The 16,192-nt window shown below is 43.2% G+C and overlaps 1 protein-coding gene across 1 annotated transcript; it reads left to right on the top strand.

Moving 5' to 3' along the window:
• Positions 1–1,201: 1,201 nt before the first annotated feature.
• kdm5ba (lysine demethylase 5Ba) lies at positions 1,202–15,987 on the top strand. Its single transcript, XM_028997686.1, has 27 exons — positions 1,202–1,782; positions 3,303–3,380; positions 3,580–3,702; positions 3,798–3,968; positions 4,686–4,820; positions 5,246–5,336; positions 5,426–5,502; positions 5,594–5,752; positions 5,866–5,985; positions 6,058–6,216; positions 6,309–6,490; positions 7,129–7,291; positions 7,394–7,513; positions 7,600–7,794; positions 7,898–8,079; positions 8,255–8,379; positions 8,486–8,636; positions 8,897–9,011; positions 9,708–10,063; positions 11,738–11,876; positions 11,958–12,137; positions 12,224–12,382; positions 12,475–12,954; positions 13,143–13,236; positions 13,837–14,039; positions 14,472–14,744; positions 15,099–15,987. The coding sequence occupies exons 1-27, from the start codon at positions 1,630–1,632 to the stop codon at positions 15,225–15,227; spliced, it is 4,512 nt and encodes a 1,503-aa protein (XP_028853519.1). The 5' UTR covers positions 1,202–1,629; the 3' UTR covers positions 15,228–15,987.
• The last annotated feature ends 205 nt before the right edge of the window (positions 15,988–16,192 follow it).

Here is a 16,192-nt window from a genome sequence, read left to right as displayed (position 1 = left end):
TACCACTGAGATACTGACCTGACAGCACAATGACGGTTCAAATTCAGGTGCACTGAGCAAAGCACTTTTTGAAATATATTCTTTATTTACTAGTCATGCAAACATAACAGTGTATTCAACATATATTCTTAAACAGGCATTGTATACAATTTTTTAAAAAAATTGCACTTTTGCCCATTTTTGAGTTAAATTGTTTTTTTGTCTAACTGTGCCTTTAAGAAGGTGGTTCCCTCTCAGATTTAGCCATCATACCACATGATCTTCTCCTGCTCATCAAGAAGAACCACAGAGCAGATTTTACATGCAAGCCCAAATAAAATTCGAGATTAGGTTCGGGCCTGTTAGGTTTTACTGGGTATTCTTCATTTACGTTCAGCTATGGTATCCAAATTTAGAACATAGGCCTTTCCAAACAACACAACCGGCCAACTATGTTCTCACTAAGATGATGCATCAAATTGGATCACCTAGTGCAACTGGGTCCATCAAGGCTGAGCTTGTGGTGTCGGAACCGACCTGTGAACTCGGCTGACGTGCGCTACGTGCTGGCAGTGGCGCGCCGCATGGACCGATGCGGTGGTGCTGAAGGGCAGGGTTGCCAGATCTGCCCACGGAAACTCGCCATGACGGCCGAGGGCGCAAGACAAAAAGACAACGCGTACGGTCGAATGGAAATATTTATATATAAACCCAGCACATCTGAAGAGTAAAAAGGACAAGTGTGACACCCTAAATTACTAACATGTACGACACAGTCGTGAAACTTTGGTCGAATTAATTGTTTCTTGGAACAAACGTGGCAAACGAGTGGCCAGATGATATTAGCGTCTTTCATCTCGCCCTAAAAAGGTTAGTTTATTAAAATGTAAATCTTAACAAATGACCCCACATACCATTAAGGGGAACTGCAAACGAGCGTTTCCATTTAAATGAACATCGCATAGCCAACCCGTAACTTTATACAACCCCAGAGCCGTAACACTTCCGCTACACAGCAGCCTTTTCCAGCCCTGTATTTACTTCCAGCACTTCAAAGTGTCTATTTAATAAACTAGTTCCGGCTGTAATGAGACTATCAGCTGTCGGATATCCATCCGCGCAAGTCGCTGTGGGAGTTTCTGCGCTAATTTAAAAAAAAAAAAAAAGGAGGTTGTTTTGAGGAACACAAGCTTGTGTCTAACAATTCGAAGCAATTCAGTTGGACTGGACACTTTCTGAAACATAGTTTAAAGCATATATTCTCGTCGGTGGTCGTATATCTGTTAGGCCATGTTAACAATTTAAGATAATAACACGCGTATTAAACGCATCGCTTTAATTATCAGTGTAAAGTGTGATTAATAATTATGTATATACATGCAGGCCATTTTAACCCGTGAACTCTCTCATTCGTTGTTCAAAGGTCCAGAAAAGCTTTCATCTCGGCTTTTATTTTAGGCCGAGGCGCTATTTTGTGGGGCGGAGGTGGCCGTGCTGCTGCCGCCGTGCGTGTACGTTGCTAAAGTGAATGAGGATGTCGGCGTAGCTAATGGCTGGAGTTCAGGTGAAAGCTCTTCACTTTCGCAGGCGCTGAGAACCACCGCTCGTTTCGTTCAGGTGCACGTCGATGTTCGGAACGGGATCGCGACGATGAGCCAAACTCGGCCGAGCGAGTTCATTCCGCCCCCGGAGTGTCCGGTCTTCGAGCCCAGTTGGGAGGAATTCGCAAACCCATTTTCGTTCATCAACAAGATCCGGCCGATAGCGGAGAACAGCGGCATCTGCAAGATCCGCCCGCCGCAGGTACGTGACTCGCCGTGCGCGCCGGCCGCCGGCCGCGACCCGCGCCCCGCTCCGCTCCGCGGGGTGAGAGTTTGGCGTGGAAGAAGACAGGTTTGTTCAACATGGCGGACTGCGGCTCGAGTTGGAGCGGCGGCGCCTGCGCAGGCGGCGCCGGACTCGCAACCTTTTTATCGCGTTTATTCGCCCCCAGCTCGCGTCTGCACCGCCAAACGCGTCACATTGCCTGGATCTTTTTTTCTAGTTTGTCATTCGTTAGAAATAATGATGTTTTAGCCACATAAAAAATAAAAAATCTATAATGGACTTAAAGACTGCTGTAGTACCTACTTTGACCGCTTTCAAAAATATCGCATTTTTAATGCTTTTTTCGTAATATGTTGCGGGTGTTTTGTTCTTTATTGGTTACTGTTTTTGTTCATTTGTGTTGTATAAAATGTAAGATTTTATCGTATAAACTGGGTATTTGTTGCTTCTACATAAATAAATGTATTCTTTATATATTAATTTATTTCCCTCTGAGGTGTTTGAGATGGTTTTGCTGTGAACGAAGTAAAAAGGGGGGTGTTTCACGGCGGGTGGTGCTCCGTTACCCTGTTATGTAAGTGGAGGCTGTATGTGGTCAATTGTTGATGGGTGACGCGCCCATCGCCACCATTGAGGGCGACGCACCGCCACCAAAAACACTTTTTCTGTTCTTTTTTTTTTTTTTAAACCAAGTGCTGTGTTTTTATTCATTTGTTTGTTTGTTGAAATATTTGAAATCAATCTTTGGCGTTTTTATCTCGTAAAAAAAGTTGCTTGTTATGATTATATTATGGCCGTTCCTGCGATTTCACTTCACGTCGCTTTTTTGGCCTTTGGAGGAAAGCGGAACGCATTTTGCACGTCAGCCATTAGTGACCGTCGATGAACTGTCATTGTTCTGGCTGCTTCCGTACGCGGTTTATTATCTCACCGTCGAACGCAATCTAATCTTTGTGTCGGAGAGGGGGGGGAAAAATCCATATTTAAAATCATATGTGCTCGTGCGTTTTGTGTATGAGTGTCATTACATCGGACGTGTTGTGCGGATATTTATATGATTCCTGTATTGGCTTCGTTATTATGAAGGAATCATCATAATTACTATTTTATCAGAAGTCTGTGACGTGGGTGGTTTAACCTTCGAGTTTAAGATATATTTTAATCTCGTGGTGCCAGCATCTTTTTTTGTTGTTGTAAGGGGCTGATATTTTCTCAACATTTGGACTGTAAAAACCCCATAATTCCTCATAGCCTGTATTTAAGCCACAGTGTGTTATAATACAAAGTATATTGTGGTAATGATAATATTAACATTTTGCTCATACCTTCAGCAGTGCTTTTGGCATGCATCTATACTAACTTTGCAAGTTGTTTGTCCCCCGTGGTATTAGTAAAGTAGTTTTTGGGCTGAGAAGTGTTCGTTTTAGTTCTTTTTTACCTCAAGGTCAATTGTAGGCTGTGACTGAGCTTCTGCTCTTGTTCTTGACGCCCTGCAGGGATGGCAGCCTCCATTTGCCTGTGATGTGGACAGACTGCATTTCACCCCTCGCATACAGAGACTCAATGAGCTGGAGGTTCGTGTGTGTGTGTATGTGTGTGTGCACGCGTGCATGCTTTCCAAATACACTCAATAGCACCCAATAATTTAGCAAAAACTGGGGTGTCTTTGAAGTCCTTGACCACTTGGCTTTGAGTCATGGCTCAGGTCAAAGGTCACATGGTGAATGACAATTATTTTATGAGTGGTCAGGAAAAAAAATGTCATCTGTACAGGCTCAGACCCGGGTCAGGCTCAATTTCCTCGACCAAATTGCCAAGTTCTGGGAGCTGCAGGGCTGTACTTTGAAAATTCCTCATGTGGAGAGGAAGATTCTCGACCTGTACCAGCTTTACACGGTAAGTTGTGCACAGTTTTTGAATATCTGTGTTTCGAGCGAAAAACATGGACTGCTTTTGAAAATAATGTTTTTTTTTTTGTTTTTTTTTTTAAGCTGGTGAAAGATGAGGGGGGTTTTGAGAGTGTTTGTAAGGAAAGAAGATGGACAAAGATATCCCTGAAGATGGGCTTTGCTCCTGGAAAGGCCATTGGTTCTCATCTGCGGGCTCATTATGAAAGGATCCTGTACCCTTACCACCTGTTCCAGGCTGGAGCCAACCTTATGGTGCGTCGTTCACACCAGTACCTAGTATTAGCCTTTTATAAGATGATAAACATGCTCAGTACAACAAAAGGAATTAAGCAGTAAAATTAATAATGTATATTACAACTAGATAACAAAAAATTGCTAATTTAGATTAGCAGTTATGTTTACATGTCAAAGTTTGGACCGGCTATTTGTGTTTGAAACAAAACCACCAAGAGGGTTTATATGGTTCTTGGTTTGGTTCTTTGTTTGTTTATTATTGTATTGCCATAGGTTTCCCTCAGCTAAATGTCTATTGCATACTCGCCCGCCCAGCCTCCCTCTCTCTCTCTCACACCCCCCCTCCCTCTATCACCCCCCTCTGTGAGTCTGACCCATTGTTAATGAGATCCAGGCCCCCCAGCTGCTGCCTGAAAAGCCCTGCCCCTGCCCCTCAGGGCTCCACTCTTCAGGTTCTTCCTCCTGTTCACACTGTAAATGGCTGACCGGTTTTAATGGCTACTTCCTGTTGTCACGTCGACCAAAAGGCTATTAGACCTCACGGCAGTGCGTTCTTGTTTTTGTCACGATGTTAGCATTGCTAGCCTGGTGTCCCCTACCAATAACTAGTGTTAAGATAATGTTGTTATTTTTTTTTTTTCTCAAGGAGGCTTTTCAGGAAATAAATATAAATACAAAAATCTGTTAATTATGTTTTATGTTAATTTTTAACTTTACTTTTTTCTTACCCTGCAGAATGCCCAGAAGCCAACTTTAACTAACGACACCAAAGATAAGGAGTATAAACCACATGACCTTCCACAGAGGCAGTCAGTCCAGCCGGTGGAAACTTGCACTGTTGCCCGCAGAGCCAAGCGCATGAGAACTGAGGTAATTTGTGGTGTCCATTGGTTCACATTTAGTTGTTCTGTGCTGGGCAGGATTTGGCAACATTCATTTTGGACCACAAAATCAAGTTATGTTTTTTTGCTGTTCTCAGAAGACTTTTGCATTGTGAAATGTGAGAACAGGATTGAACTAAGTAATTCTCCGCTTTAAGTACTTTATTTTAACCTCACTTTGTGCCTGAATTGGTGCATGTTACAACGAATTCACTGACGTCGCTTGATATTTACTTACAATGGGCTGGGACATTGCTTACAGGGAAAGTATTAAGGGATACACCTTGATAAAATACCAACCCTAATGCAGTTAGATACGCAAGTGTGATTCAAATGATTGGAAATGAACTAGGTCTAAAGTAGCTGACCATAGCACTTTGGATCATAGCTGATTCTGAGGCTTCATGTTTACAGAGAGGTGTGAAGATGGAGTCTGACGAGATCTGTGTCGACAAACCCAACCTGAGGAGGCGGATGGGCTCCTATGTAGCCAAACAAGAACCAGGTACTTACTGGTGAATCCAAACATCAATGGGGGAAAAAAAGGACTTTCCTGGGTGGTGTGTAATGTATTGGGGTTTGTTTCCCTGTTAGTGGCAGACATACCCATTCAGGTGAAGCAGGAACCTGCAGAATTCCCTTTAGAGGCCGAGGGAGAAAAAACAACAACGGTAAAAGAAAAATAGCGGAAAAAAAGAATTTATACTCTTTGTCCTTGTATACTTATTTGCAGAAGTAACACAATTTTTATGGACTTCCCAGGTAGAACAGTACATGTGTTTGGCGTGTGGAGGGGGAGGTGAGGAAGACAGACTGTTGTTGTGTGACGGCTGTGATGACAGTTACCACACTTTTTGCTTGATCCCACCCCTCCATGACGTCCCCAAAGGAGACTGGAGGTGCCCAAAGTGCCTGGCTCAGGTGGACCATTGTTCGATTCACATTTCAGTCATCCAAGGCACTCATTACTCTTTCAAATGCACTTTCTGCAATGTTATTTATTTATTTCTTTATTTTACCTCTTCTCTTCCCAGGAGTGTGGCAAACCTCAGGTTGCATTTGGTTTTGAGCAAGCACCAAGAGACTACACCCTGCAGAGCTTTGGGGATATGGCTGATTCCTTCAAATCTGACTACTTCAACATGCCAGTTCATGTAGGCATTGCTATAAACTCTTCTTTAGTTTTATATATATTTAAAAATAATTAATTAACTTTTCTCTGTCAGATGGTGCCCACAGAGCTGGTGGAGAAAGAGTTCTGGCGCCTGGTTAGTACCATTGAGGAGGACGTCACCGTTGAATATGGGGCAGACATTGCATCCAAGGATTTTGGCAGTGGCTTTCCTGTCAAAAATGGTTCCTATACAGTCACTCCAGAGGAAGAGGTATTTTTATAAATGAAAGGTCCTTTTTTTTTTTTTTTTTTCTTCATTGAATTGCCCTTGAGGCTTTTGATTTTATCTTCCCCTTGGTGCAGCATTACCTTACTTGTGGATGGAACCTGAACAACATGCCTGTGATGGAGGCATCAGTGCTCACTCACGTTACAGCAGATATCTGTGGGATGAAGTTACCTTGGCTCTATGTGGGAATGTGCTTCTCTTCCTTCTGTTGGCACATTGAGGACCACTGGAGCTACTCCATCAACTACCTTCACTGGTATGGCCCTCGAGTTAACCCAGGCAGCCTGTGTTCAGATTCAGATAAAATCATCCAAAAGATGTTGGATTATAATGCATAATATAGTGGCATTCTCGTGCTTAGTTCAGGTTTTTGTGTTCACAAACTAGCATGTTAAAACTTCAACATGTTGACTCTTAAGGAATTAAAAAAATATTATTATGAAAAATGTATATTATTATTACATTTTAATATAAGGGTCGGATAATCTTAAATAACAAATTTATATATTTTGCAATCTTCTTTATAGGGTCAGGGTGAGCCATTATTCACCTTTGTAGATGAAGTGAAGTTTCAAATGTAAAAAGCCAAATCCCTTGTATGGCTGTTTTAACATCAGTCCATTGTGATGAAAAGTGGGTAACACAGATGATCAGTCACAGGTTCAAACCCCAGGCGTACAGTCCCCGTTAATACTGATTTGTAAAGTATGCCAAATACCATAAGTGTAAGTCAGCTGTTTAAAATCACAAAGTTGACTGTTAGTTTCCCTACCAATACTTAACTAAAAACCCATAGTAATTTATCGCACCCGGTCAATCACACACTTTTTCAGTACACTAGTTGGCGTTTCGGGGTGGGAGTACTTTGTAGTTTATTTGTCTGCTTGTTCGCAGGGGAGAACCCAAGACGTGGTATGGAGCTCCAGGCCACGCTGCAGAACAGCTAGAGGCCGTGATGATGAAACTAGCCCCAGAGTTGTTTGAGTCCCAGCCTGACCTCTTGCATCAACTGGTCACCATCATGAACCCAAACGTTCTCATGGCTCACGGAGTTCCAGTGAGTCTCATTAGTAGATCCCACCCACTTATGTGGAGTTGAATTACTATTAGGTAAACATTAATAGGCACTAATGGTTTCTCTTTCATTTGCTTTTGTTAGATATTTCGTACCAATCAGTGTGCTGGGGAGTTCGTCATCACCTTCCCCAGATCATATCACAGTGGATTCAACCAGGGCTTCAACTTTGCTGAAGCTGTAAACTTCTGCACATTGGACTGGGTACACCTAGCTTTTTTTTTTTTTTTTTCCCCCAGCCTACTGCTCTCTGGACATTTAAGTGATGATAATATGCTCAATCTTTTCAGATGCCTCTTGGCCGTCAGTGCATAGATCATTACCGGTCTCTGAACCGGTACTGTGTGTTCTCTCATGATGAGATGGTCTGCCACATGGTCTCCAAGGCAGATGGCTTAGATCTGGAGTTGGCGTCTGCAGTTCAAAAGGACATGTTGGTTATGATTGAGAAGGAGTCGCAGCTACGTGAGAGAGGGTACAAGCTAGTGAGTATATACTCTCGCTTTGTCTGTCTGTCTGTCTCTCTGTGTGTGTGTGGTGAGCGGTGAGCATCATTGACCATCATCCTTTGCTGTGATCGTTCCACAGGGTCTGTGGCAGTCCCAGAAGGTTGATTATGATGTGCTACCAGATGAGGAGAGACAATGTGCGAAGTGCAGGACCACCTGCTACCTGTCTGCGGTCACCTGTCCCTGTAGCCCTGGGAAGCTGGTGTGTCTGCACCATGCTCAGGACCTCTGCTCTTGCCCAGTGGGGAACTGCACTCTGAAGTGAGTGTCATTTTCTTATTTGCCAGTCCTCCTTTGATTTTTACGTAAGGCATGCCAAGTCATTGTCCACTTCGCTCACAGAACTTGTTAAATGAGTATAGACTTGTGACGACGTCACTAAGGATTGGCCTGGAACACCTGTTTGATTCAATATCTTCTGCTTTGTGGCCTGCAGTTATAAATTTACACTGCCAGAGCTATCCTCAATGTTGACTGTGGTGACCCTGCGTGCTGAATCCTATGACGACTGGACCACACACGTCAGAGAGATGCTGGAGGCAAAACATGACCAGAAGAAAGGTGTGCTGCTAAATACTCCCCTGTTTTGATGACTTAAATAATAGAGACCTATAGTTTTTTGGGGTTTTTTTTTTTGTGAGGGTCTGCTGATTTTTATTTTGTGCAGATTTGGATGAGTTCCGATCGAGGATTGCAGAGTCAGAAAGAAAGATGTTCCCTGACAGTGAGCTGCTTCATCACCTGCGTCTGGTGACTCAGGAGGCAGAGAAGAGTGCTGCCGTAGCGCAGCAGCTGCTCAATGGGAAGAGACAGACCAGGTGTGTGTCTCTGTGTGTGTGTGTGTGTCTCTGTGTGTGTGTGTGTGTGTGTGTGTCTCTGTGTGTGTGTGTGTGTGTGTGTGTGTCTCTGTGTGTGCGCGTTCATACGTATACACATTCATTAAGGAATGCAGAGTACTGAGCCATCTTTAATGAATTAGCACATCTTGTCCTTTTGCGCTGGCCATTGCTTCACCGCAGTGATGTTGGGGATGACGGTGGAATTAACCCATGCCTCTAACTCGTTTGCATTTTTGCAGGTATCGCTCTGGGGGAGGAAAATGCCAGAACCAGTTGAGTGTGGAGGAGCTGCGCTCCTTTGTCACACAGCTCTACAACCAGCCCTGCCAGATCAGACAGGCTCCATTACTCAAGGTATCCAGAGAGCTGTGGGTGGCAAAGGACATCATACAACATGCAAAATATATTGTACACCCACAGAGATCTACCCTCTTCAATTTTTCTACACCTACGCTACACTTTTCAGTAATGCTTGGACAATCATTAAACATGAGTGAAGTGAAGTGAAATGATTGTCACATGTGATGCACAGCACACGGTGCACACAGTGAAATTTGTCCTCTGCATTTAATCCATCACCCTGAGTGAGCGGTGGGCAGCCATGACAGGCGCCCAGGGAGCAGTGTGTGGGGACGGTGCTTTGCTCAGTGGCACCTCAGTGGCGCCTTGGCAGATCGGGATTCGAACCGGCAACCTTCTGATTACAGGGCCGCTTCCTTAACCGCTAGGCTACCACTGCCCCTAAGTGTCTGTGTCTGTGTTTAATAGTCATTATGCACAGCATTCAGTAATCAATTCAAAATACTTTTTCTTTTTAATTTTTGTAACCATGAGACATTGAACAACTATTTTTAGCTGTATTGTTTTTGTGCAGCAGAATAAAATAAAATGAATACAATAGCTTGAGTTAAAACATGGGAAAACGTGTTAATGCACAATTAAATAATTACCTGTGGTTTTTGTGTGTTTGGCATTAATCGGATAGAATGCATTTTAAAGTAAAATATGTAGACGTTCTGACATTGTGTCTGTCTTTTTTTGGTTTGTCAGGAACTATTGGAGCAAGTGGTGGACTTCCAGCACTGCTGTGAGCAGACTCTGGTCCAGGATCTGGTGGACTCCGCCACTCTGCAGGCTATGCTGGACAGGGGATCCGGGTTTGACGTGGAGCTGCCAGAGTTGTCCATGCTGCGCGAGAGACTACAGCAGACCCGCTGGGTTGAGGCAGTCCAGGAGGCCTGTGACCAACCGGCCAGCCTCACACTGGACTGCATGCGCCGCCTCATTGACCAGGGCGTGGGCTTGGCACCACACCCTTGTGTGGAGAAGAGCATGGCCCGTCTGCAGGAGCTGCTCACCATCTGTGAGCACTGGGAGGAGAAAGCGGACAACCTTCTGAAGGATCGGTGAGACTCCTGCACACGGCAAATCTAGCTAATGCCTAGTTCAGACCTCAAGGTTTTTGAGGTCCTGTAGTCTTTTTTTTTTTTTTTTTTTTTTTTTTTTTCTTCTCTCATGGCTTCTCAACTAGTCATTGTTCAAAGAACCCAGAGTGTTTGGTTGTCCATTTTAAAAATATATATTATTTTGTGCGAGGGTTTTGTTGTTTGCTGTCACTTCTCACATATCTAATTCAGAACTTTATCACAGAGCGGTCGAGGGGGAAAGATCATGTAGTGTCTCTGAAGGGATTCATTTGAGGTGTAGATGCATCATAGGTTGCATCAGTCCAACACAAAGGATGTGAAACATTTCACAAATACTGCATTTGTGATAAGACAGCAGAAACCTTTTCAGTTTCTGTGCATCTCTCTCACACAAATGTAAGGAATATCGCTATTTCACTTTTCACCCATTGCAAAATTCCAGGATGTATAGTATTAGCGCAACACAAAGCGCAAACGATACCAAAAAAAAAAAAAAAAAAAAGTTCTGGGAGCATCCAGTCAGTGGAGAGTTGCCTTCACAAGTAGACCCGCCGGAGGTCGCCTGGTGACGTGATGGTGTTGCACTATGGGCAGAGTTTCTTGTTTCCCAAAGTCCAGAGCCAGCATTCCTCACAGTGGACATGCCAGCACTGGATGAAAGTAAGGGGCATTGTGTATGAGTCCATGCAGATGAGGCACTTGTACCGGTCTCCTCTCAGGATCTGTTTCTCCAGCTCCCGGATACGAGCCTTCAGGGCCTCCAGCGTGGTGGTGGTGGAGTCTTCAGTGATCTTGTCGATCTCACTGTTTTTGCAGGTCCGCGGTGTCGTGGAGGACGCTGCCGCCGAGCTACAGTCCTGTTTGCTGCTCTCAAAATACCCAAACATTTTACTCTAGTATGAGTACCATTACTCCAAAATATTAATACTAAAGTAAAAAGAAGCCTCCAAGAGTACAACAATATCTAGTGATTAAAACAACTCAAGTACTGAGTAACTGTTTGATTTGTTTTTTAGAATTCAGTACAGAAATATTCAGACAGAAATATAAATGTGCTAATTCTAGTATTTCCTGATTATATTAATGACTCATTAACGTATGGTTTGTAGTAATAAATGGACTAAATCTGAGCGTACAAACTATCTTCTGTATGCTAATCCTGTGTTAGCATTGCTACATTAAATAAAACAACTAAATGATAACGCTAATTCCTTACTCTACCAAAAAATTATAGAGGTCTGCTTAGCATCTTTTTTTAAAGTTAACTTGTCACAGGCCACCTCTGATTAGCATTCAGTGTGGTGGCACATATGATTTTTTTTTACTTTAAAGTGTGCCAGCAATATGGATGGATAAATTGTATAATTCCCATTTGTTAGAACACATCTTGTTTGAATTGAAAGCTGCAGGTTATATGGAGAGCAAAATGTGCAGCGTTGGCACTTCGACCTCTTCCGGGGAGATTAGCAGGATCTAGTCCATTGTGAGTCCTGTAGGCAGTGTAGAGCGCTGCCATGAGCTTTGCTCTACACAGTAGATGCCATGTTATAGTTTTTTTCCCTTCATCTCTGTTTGGACTATGGAAGAATATTGAACAAGGGAAATTTTGTTGTTTAATGCAAAGTTTTAAAGTAGCTCTGTCCTATCTTCCAGACCCCGTCCAAGTCTGGAGACGCTAGAGTTGGCTGTGCAGGAAGTGGAGAACATCCCTGCCTACTTGTCCAACTATCTCCTCCTCAAAGATTCTGTGAGCGGAGCCAAGGATTGGCTGAAGGAGGCCGTGGCCCTACAGGTGTGTAGGCGGGGTGTTTTTTGTGTTGCTAGAGCGAAGTACACATGCTTGCTAAAATTGGAAACCTGCGTCTGTCCTTAGCATGGTGGAAGAGTCCCAGTTCTTGCAATGTTGTCTGATCTGGTGACGAGGGCTCGGACCATACCAGTCTGGCTTGAACCTGTGGCCCGGTTGGAAAACTTGGTGTGGGAGGTGGAGACCTGGAAAGAGAATGCTGCTAAAACATTCCTGCTGAGGAACTCCTCCTACTCACTTCTAGAGGTTCGTTACATTTGTTTTAAAAGACAAAAGCATCTTTATTATTCTTCAGCAACATGACTTTTTTTTTTTTTTTTTTTTTTTTGTAGGTTTTGTGCCCCAGATGTGAGGTAGGGATGGGACCCCAAAGATCTAGGTCTAAAAAGGTGAAGGATCTTTCTCAGCACAACCGGAAAAGCCCAGTGAAGCTGGAGTGTCTGACCGATGTAGAGAGAGCACTGTCTGATAGCAAGGACTCTGCCTCAGCTGTATGTGAAGAATAATAATAATAATTACAAAAATCAGTAAAATCTAGTCTGATTTGTTTGAAAAAAGGTCTTATCTAAACACCCTTTTACAGATGGCAACTCTTTCCGAAGTGCGTGTGAAGGAACTGGACGGCTTCTCCATCCTCCGGACTTCTAATGACAACAAGTTTCATCCATCACAAGACTGCTCCTCCCTGCGTGTGTGTTTGTGTCATCGGGCCCCATCAGGTCCCATGCTGCAGTGTGAACTGTGCCACGACCTTTACCACAGCGGCTGCGTACCCACCCCCAAGGACCCCCTGACTGGGTGGCCGTGGCTGTGCTCGGTCTGCTGCCGCTCGGAGAAGCCACCGCTCGATAAAGTCTTGCCCCTTCTGGCAGCACTGCAGCGCATCCGCGTCCGGCTGCCGGAGGGTGACGCTTTGCGGTTTGTGATTGAGAGGACGGTCCGCTGGCAGAACCGGGTGCAGCAGCTGTTTGCCACATGGAGGCTTTCAAACCTGCAAAATTGGTCTCTTCAGCCACATGGGACAGTCAATAAATTAAACCTCAATACATCAGATGCTGTCAAAGTACGTGTTTTTTTTTTTTTTTTTTTTTAAATGACCACGAGGGCTAAATGATCTACTTCATTTTGCCTGTATGAGTTGTACAGTACCCTTCAGATCACTGCCAAAATCAATATCCCTTAAGCGGATTTGTGGTTTGCAAGTCTTTTGGAGATCATACATTCTAACTTTTTTGTTTGTTTTTTGGACAGGACTGGAGTTTTCCCAGAATTCCCTGGTCGGCAACAGCTCATGAAACTAGCAGTGCGGCTTTCTACATAGAGCAGCCGTGCATTTCTTTGGAAGGTCTGTACTTTTCTGACAGCACAGAATATTAATCACAGATTATAGGGTGACTATTCAGAGAGATTAAAAGTTGAAATAGATGTTTAGGTGTGAGGCAGCAGGAAATAATATATTAACATTTTTTGCAACATTGACTTCAAACCGATTGTGTATGTAAAAAAAAAAAAAAAAAAAAAAAAAAATCCCTAAAACATAAATGTGCATTAAACCAAAGTTACACTTCCAATAGTTAAACCCCACTTCCAACATTCCAGTGTTTTGTCATTATTCTGTAGATTATATTTACATCAACATTAATCCCAGGTGAAGTGAATTGATGATTTGGTTGTAATGGCAAGATGATCCAAGTCAGGATGTTAAGGAAGTAAGTTCAATGCTGAAAGGACCTGCAATGGGCATGTGGAAGTCAGAACTGTGAGTTTGCAGCTAGATTCACTATGCCCTGCTGGGAAACTGCTAGGATCCAACAGTCATTTGTGTCTTAATTTGACATGTAAGACCAAGAATGTGACCGGATGATTGTTATACAACCCAGTTTTTTAGTTAAAGCGTGACTTGTAATGAGTAGCCTTTTTAAACATTTTTTTCTTATTTAAACAGGTCAAAGTGAAGACCTTGAGGTTTTGATGGTGGAGGGGCTGCTGCTGCCGGTCACCCTGCCTGAGATCCAGCAGCTCCACCAAGCATTGCTCACCAGGCTTTCCTCCACACCACCCAGCAGTCCCAACTCTCTAACCAGCGGTCACTGTGACCACCAGTATTATGCTTCGCCGGAAAAGAGCCCACCTCATACTAATGGACTGGTGAGTGTTTGGCTCAAGTAAAACTCACTACACTCAATATGGACACAGTGACTTCCCTGTAGACTTCAAAATCAAAATAATTACTTCATGGATCATTTCAGGACTTTTACAAGAAAAAATAAAACTGTCAACTGACCCCCTTTTTTAGCCCCACTAGGGCTAAAAAAAATTATACACTAATTCACTGTTTTAAATGTCCATGATCAGTTGTCTTGGTTTCAGAAGAGCACCTGTCCAACCTGCTAATGCATCAAAACTTCTCATTTATATAATATATAACACTTTAACATGTATAGAAAATGAAATCATGCTGTGATCAGTCAGATTTCAGTTCTGTGTTTGCATTGCTGGTCTGAGTAAAAACCTAAGCCATGTTTTATATCGCTGTGTGTTATACTGATTTAATTGAAGGGAGTTTACTGGTTCCTGCAGGAAATTTTTCTTGCGCCCCGAAAGGAACCTGCGATCTGTGGGGACAAGAACACAAAGCGTCGGCTGGAGAAAGAGGTCTCAGAGGCTCCCGTCAGAGACAAGGTGAAAAAGCCGAAGAAGAAGAAGCCCAAAACCATGAAGGAGAAGAGTCGGGATGGTCGAAATTCGGCATCTCCTCAACAGACCGCGTTGGAGACTTCCTGCTCCGATGATTCTGAAGATGAGTTTGCCCGCTGTGCATTTCAGTTGTGCCAGAAGCCTGAAGGAAATGCGGTCAGTTGATGCTCTAAGCAATTATGAGCAACAAAGCCTGTGTAGTTATTAGTTTTAAATGCTGTCCTTAAAGGTCGCCTATTATGAAAACTGTTTTTGCTTCTGTGGTCTTCATGTTCCCCTAATACTGTATCTGAAGTCTCTTGCTGAAATGCAGTCTTGGTGCAGAATTTCAGCCACTTTTAGCCAGTCCCATAATGAAATTTCTCCAGGACGTGCAGTTTCTATGTGGCCTAGTCAATGCTTCCATGCCCCCCCCCCCCCCAAGAGAAAATTTAAATTAACCCACTTGTTCTTCAGAGTGTCACGAGACTGAACCCCCCCGAAATAATGAATTCTTTCTTCAATCCGCAGGTTAACTGGGTGCAGTGTGATGGCCGCTGCAACCAGTGGTTTCACCAGATCTGCGTCGGCCTGTCTGCGGAGCAGGCTGAGAAGGAGGACTATATCTGCGCAAACTGCTTTTCCAACGATTCCGACTGAACCGAATCAGGACCAAAAAGACTATTTACACAGAAACCTGGGTTTTGTGTGCGTCTCTTTCCCCCCACTGCCCCACGCCTTCTTCCTGTGCTGCCTTCTCACAATTCCCGTTTCCTCTCTGCAACAGTAGTGCTTCTTCCTTTGTTTAGGACTGTTAAGCTGTGAGTCTGCTGTCAAGGCTCATTGCATTGCATTTTTTGTATATTGCAATTTCCTGCATTAATAGACTGTTCCCTGTCTGTCATGTGATTTTTTTTTTTTTTAGCAATGAGTTTCAGGGGTTTCCTTCCTTTTAGACGGGATAACTAGTTCCCTGTGGTGAACATAATCCTTTGTCGGGACTCAATTAAATTCTAAACGAAGAGGTATCAGGCCAGGAATGTTTTTCACCAAAAGTTAGATATTTGACAGGACCGTAACACAATTTCTGTTTTTTTTTTTTTTTTTGAAGCCCATTACTTTGGTACATGTATTTGAAATAAAGAAGAAAAAAAGAACTTTGTTCCTAATGTAGAATAGCTTTATTTATCGTAGCAATAACCGAATTGGATGCTTTTTGAGTTCAGTAGCTTGAGATCTGATTTCGATCTTGTTCTGTGCATTAGAAGTGACTGTACATACTGCTGACTTGGACTCTTGGGAAGTGTGATTGTAGCAGACAGCATCTATTGTGTGAAGTTATTGTGATGGGCATTGGCTGGCCTGGAAACTCTGTTTTTTTTTTCTTTTTGTTGTGGAATAAAACTGTTTGCTTCCGTAATACTTCCCTGTCTTTTTTTCAAATGATTGTTTTAGAAACCTGTAATGGAATTTTAATTCCTTCACTTTCATAATATAAACAATGCGGGGCATTTTTATTAATAATGGTGGACATTATTTGATTTCTCTCTTGCACAAGTCTACTCAACCAATAAAAGAAATAAGTTTCCTCTAATAATATTGCCGAGTCATTTTGCAATACAACA

Source organism: Denticeps clupeoides, chromosome 12 (assembly GCF_900700375.1).
Source record: "Denticeps clupeoides chromosome 12, fDenClu1.1, whole genome shotgun sequence".
NCBI classification, from domain to species: Eukaryota; Metazoa; Chordata; class Actinopteri; order Clupeiformes; family Denticipitidae; genus Denticeps; species Denticeps clupeoides.
This window is presented reverse-complemented; position numbering and strand designations above follow the sequence as displayed.

What these genes read in the sequence shown, in the direction of transcription:
- kdm5ba (XM_028997686.1), top strand. Translation starts at nt 1,630, where the DNA reads ATGAGCCAAACTCGGCCGAGCGAGTTCATTCCGCCCCCGGAGTGTCCG. An exon ending in TCATGGCTCACGGAGTTCCA is followed by an intron (nt 7,292 to 7,393) that starts GTGAGTCTCATT and finishes TGCTTTTGTTAG; the next exon opens with ATATTTCGTACCAATCAGTG. An exon ending in AATGGGAAGAGACAGACCAG is followed by an intron (nt 8,637 to 8,896) that starts GTGTGTGTCTCT and finishes GCATTTTTGCAG; the next exon opens with GTATCGCTCTGGGGGAGGAA.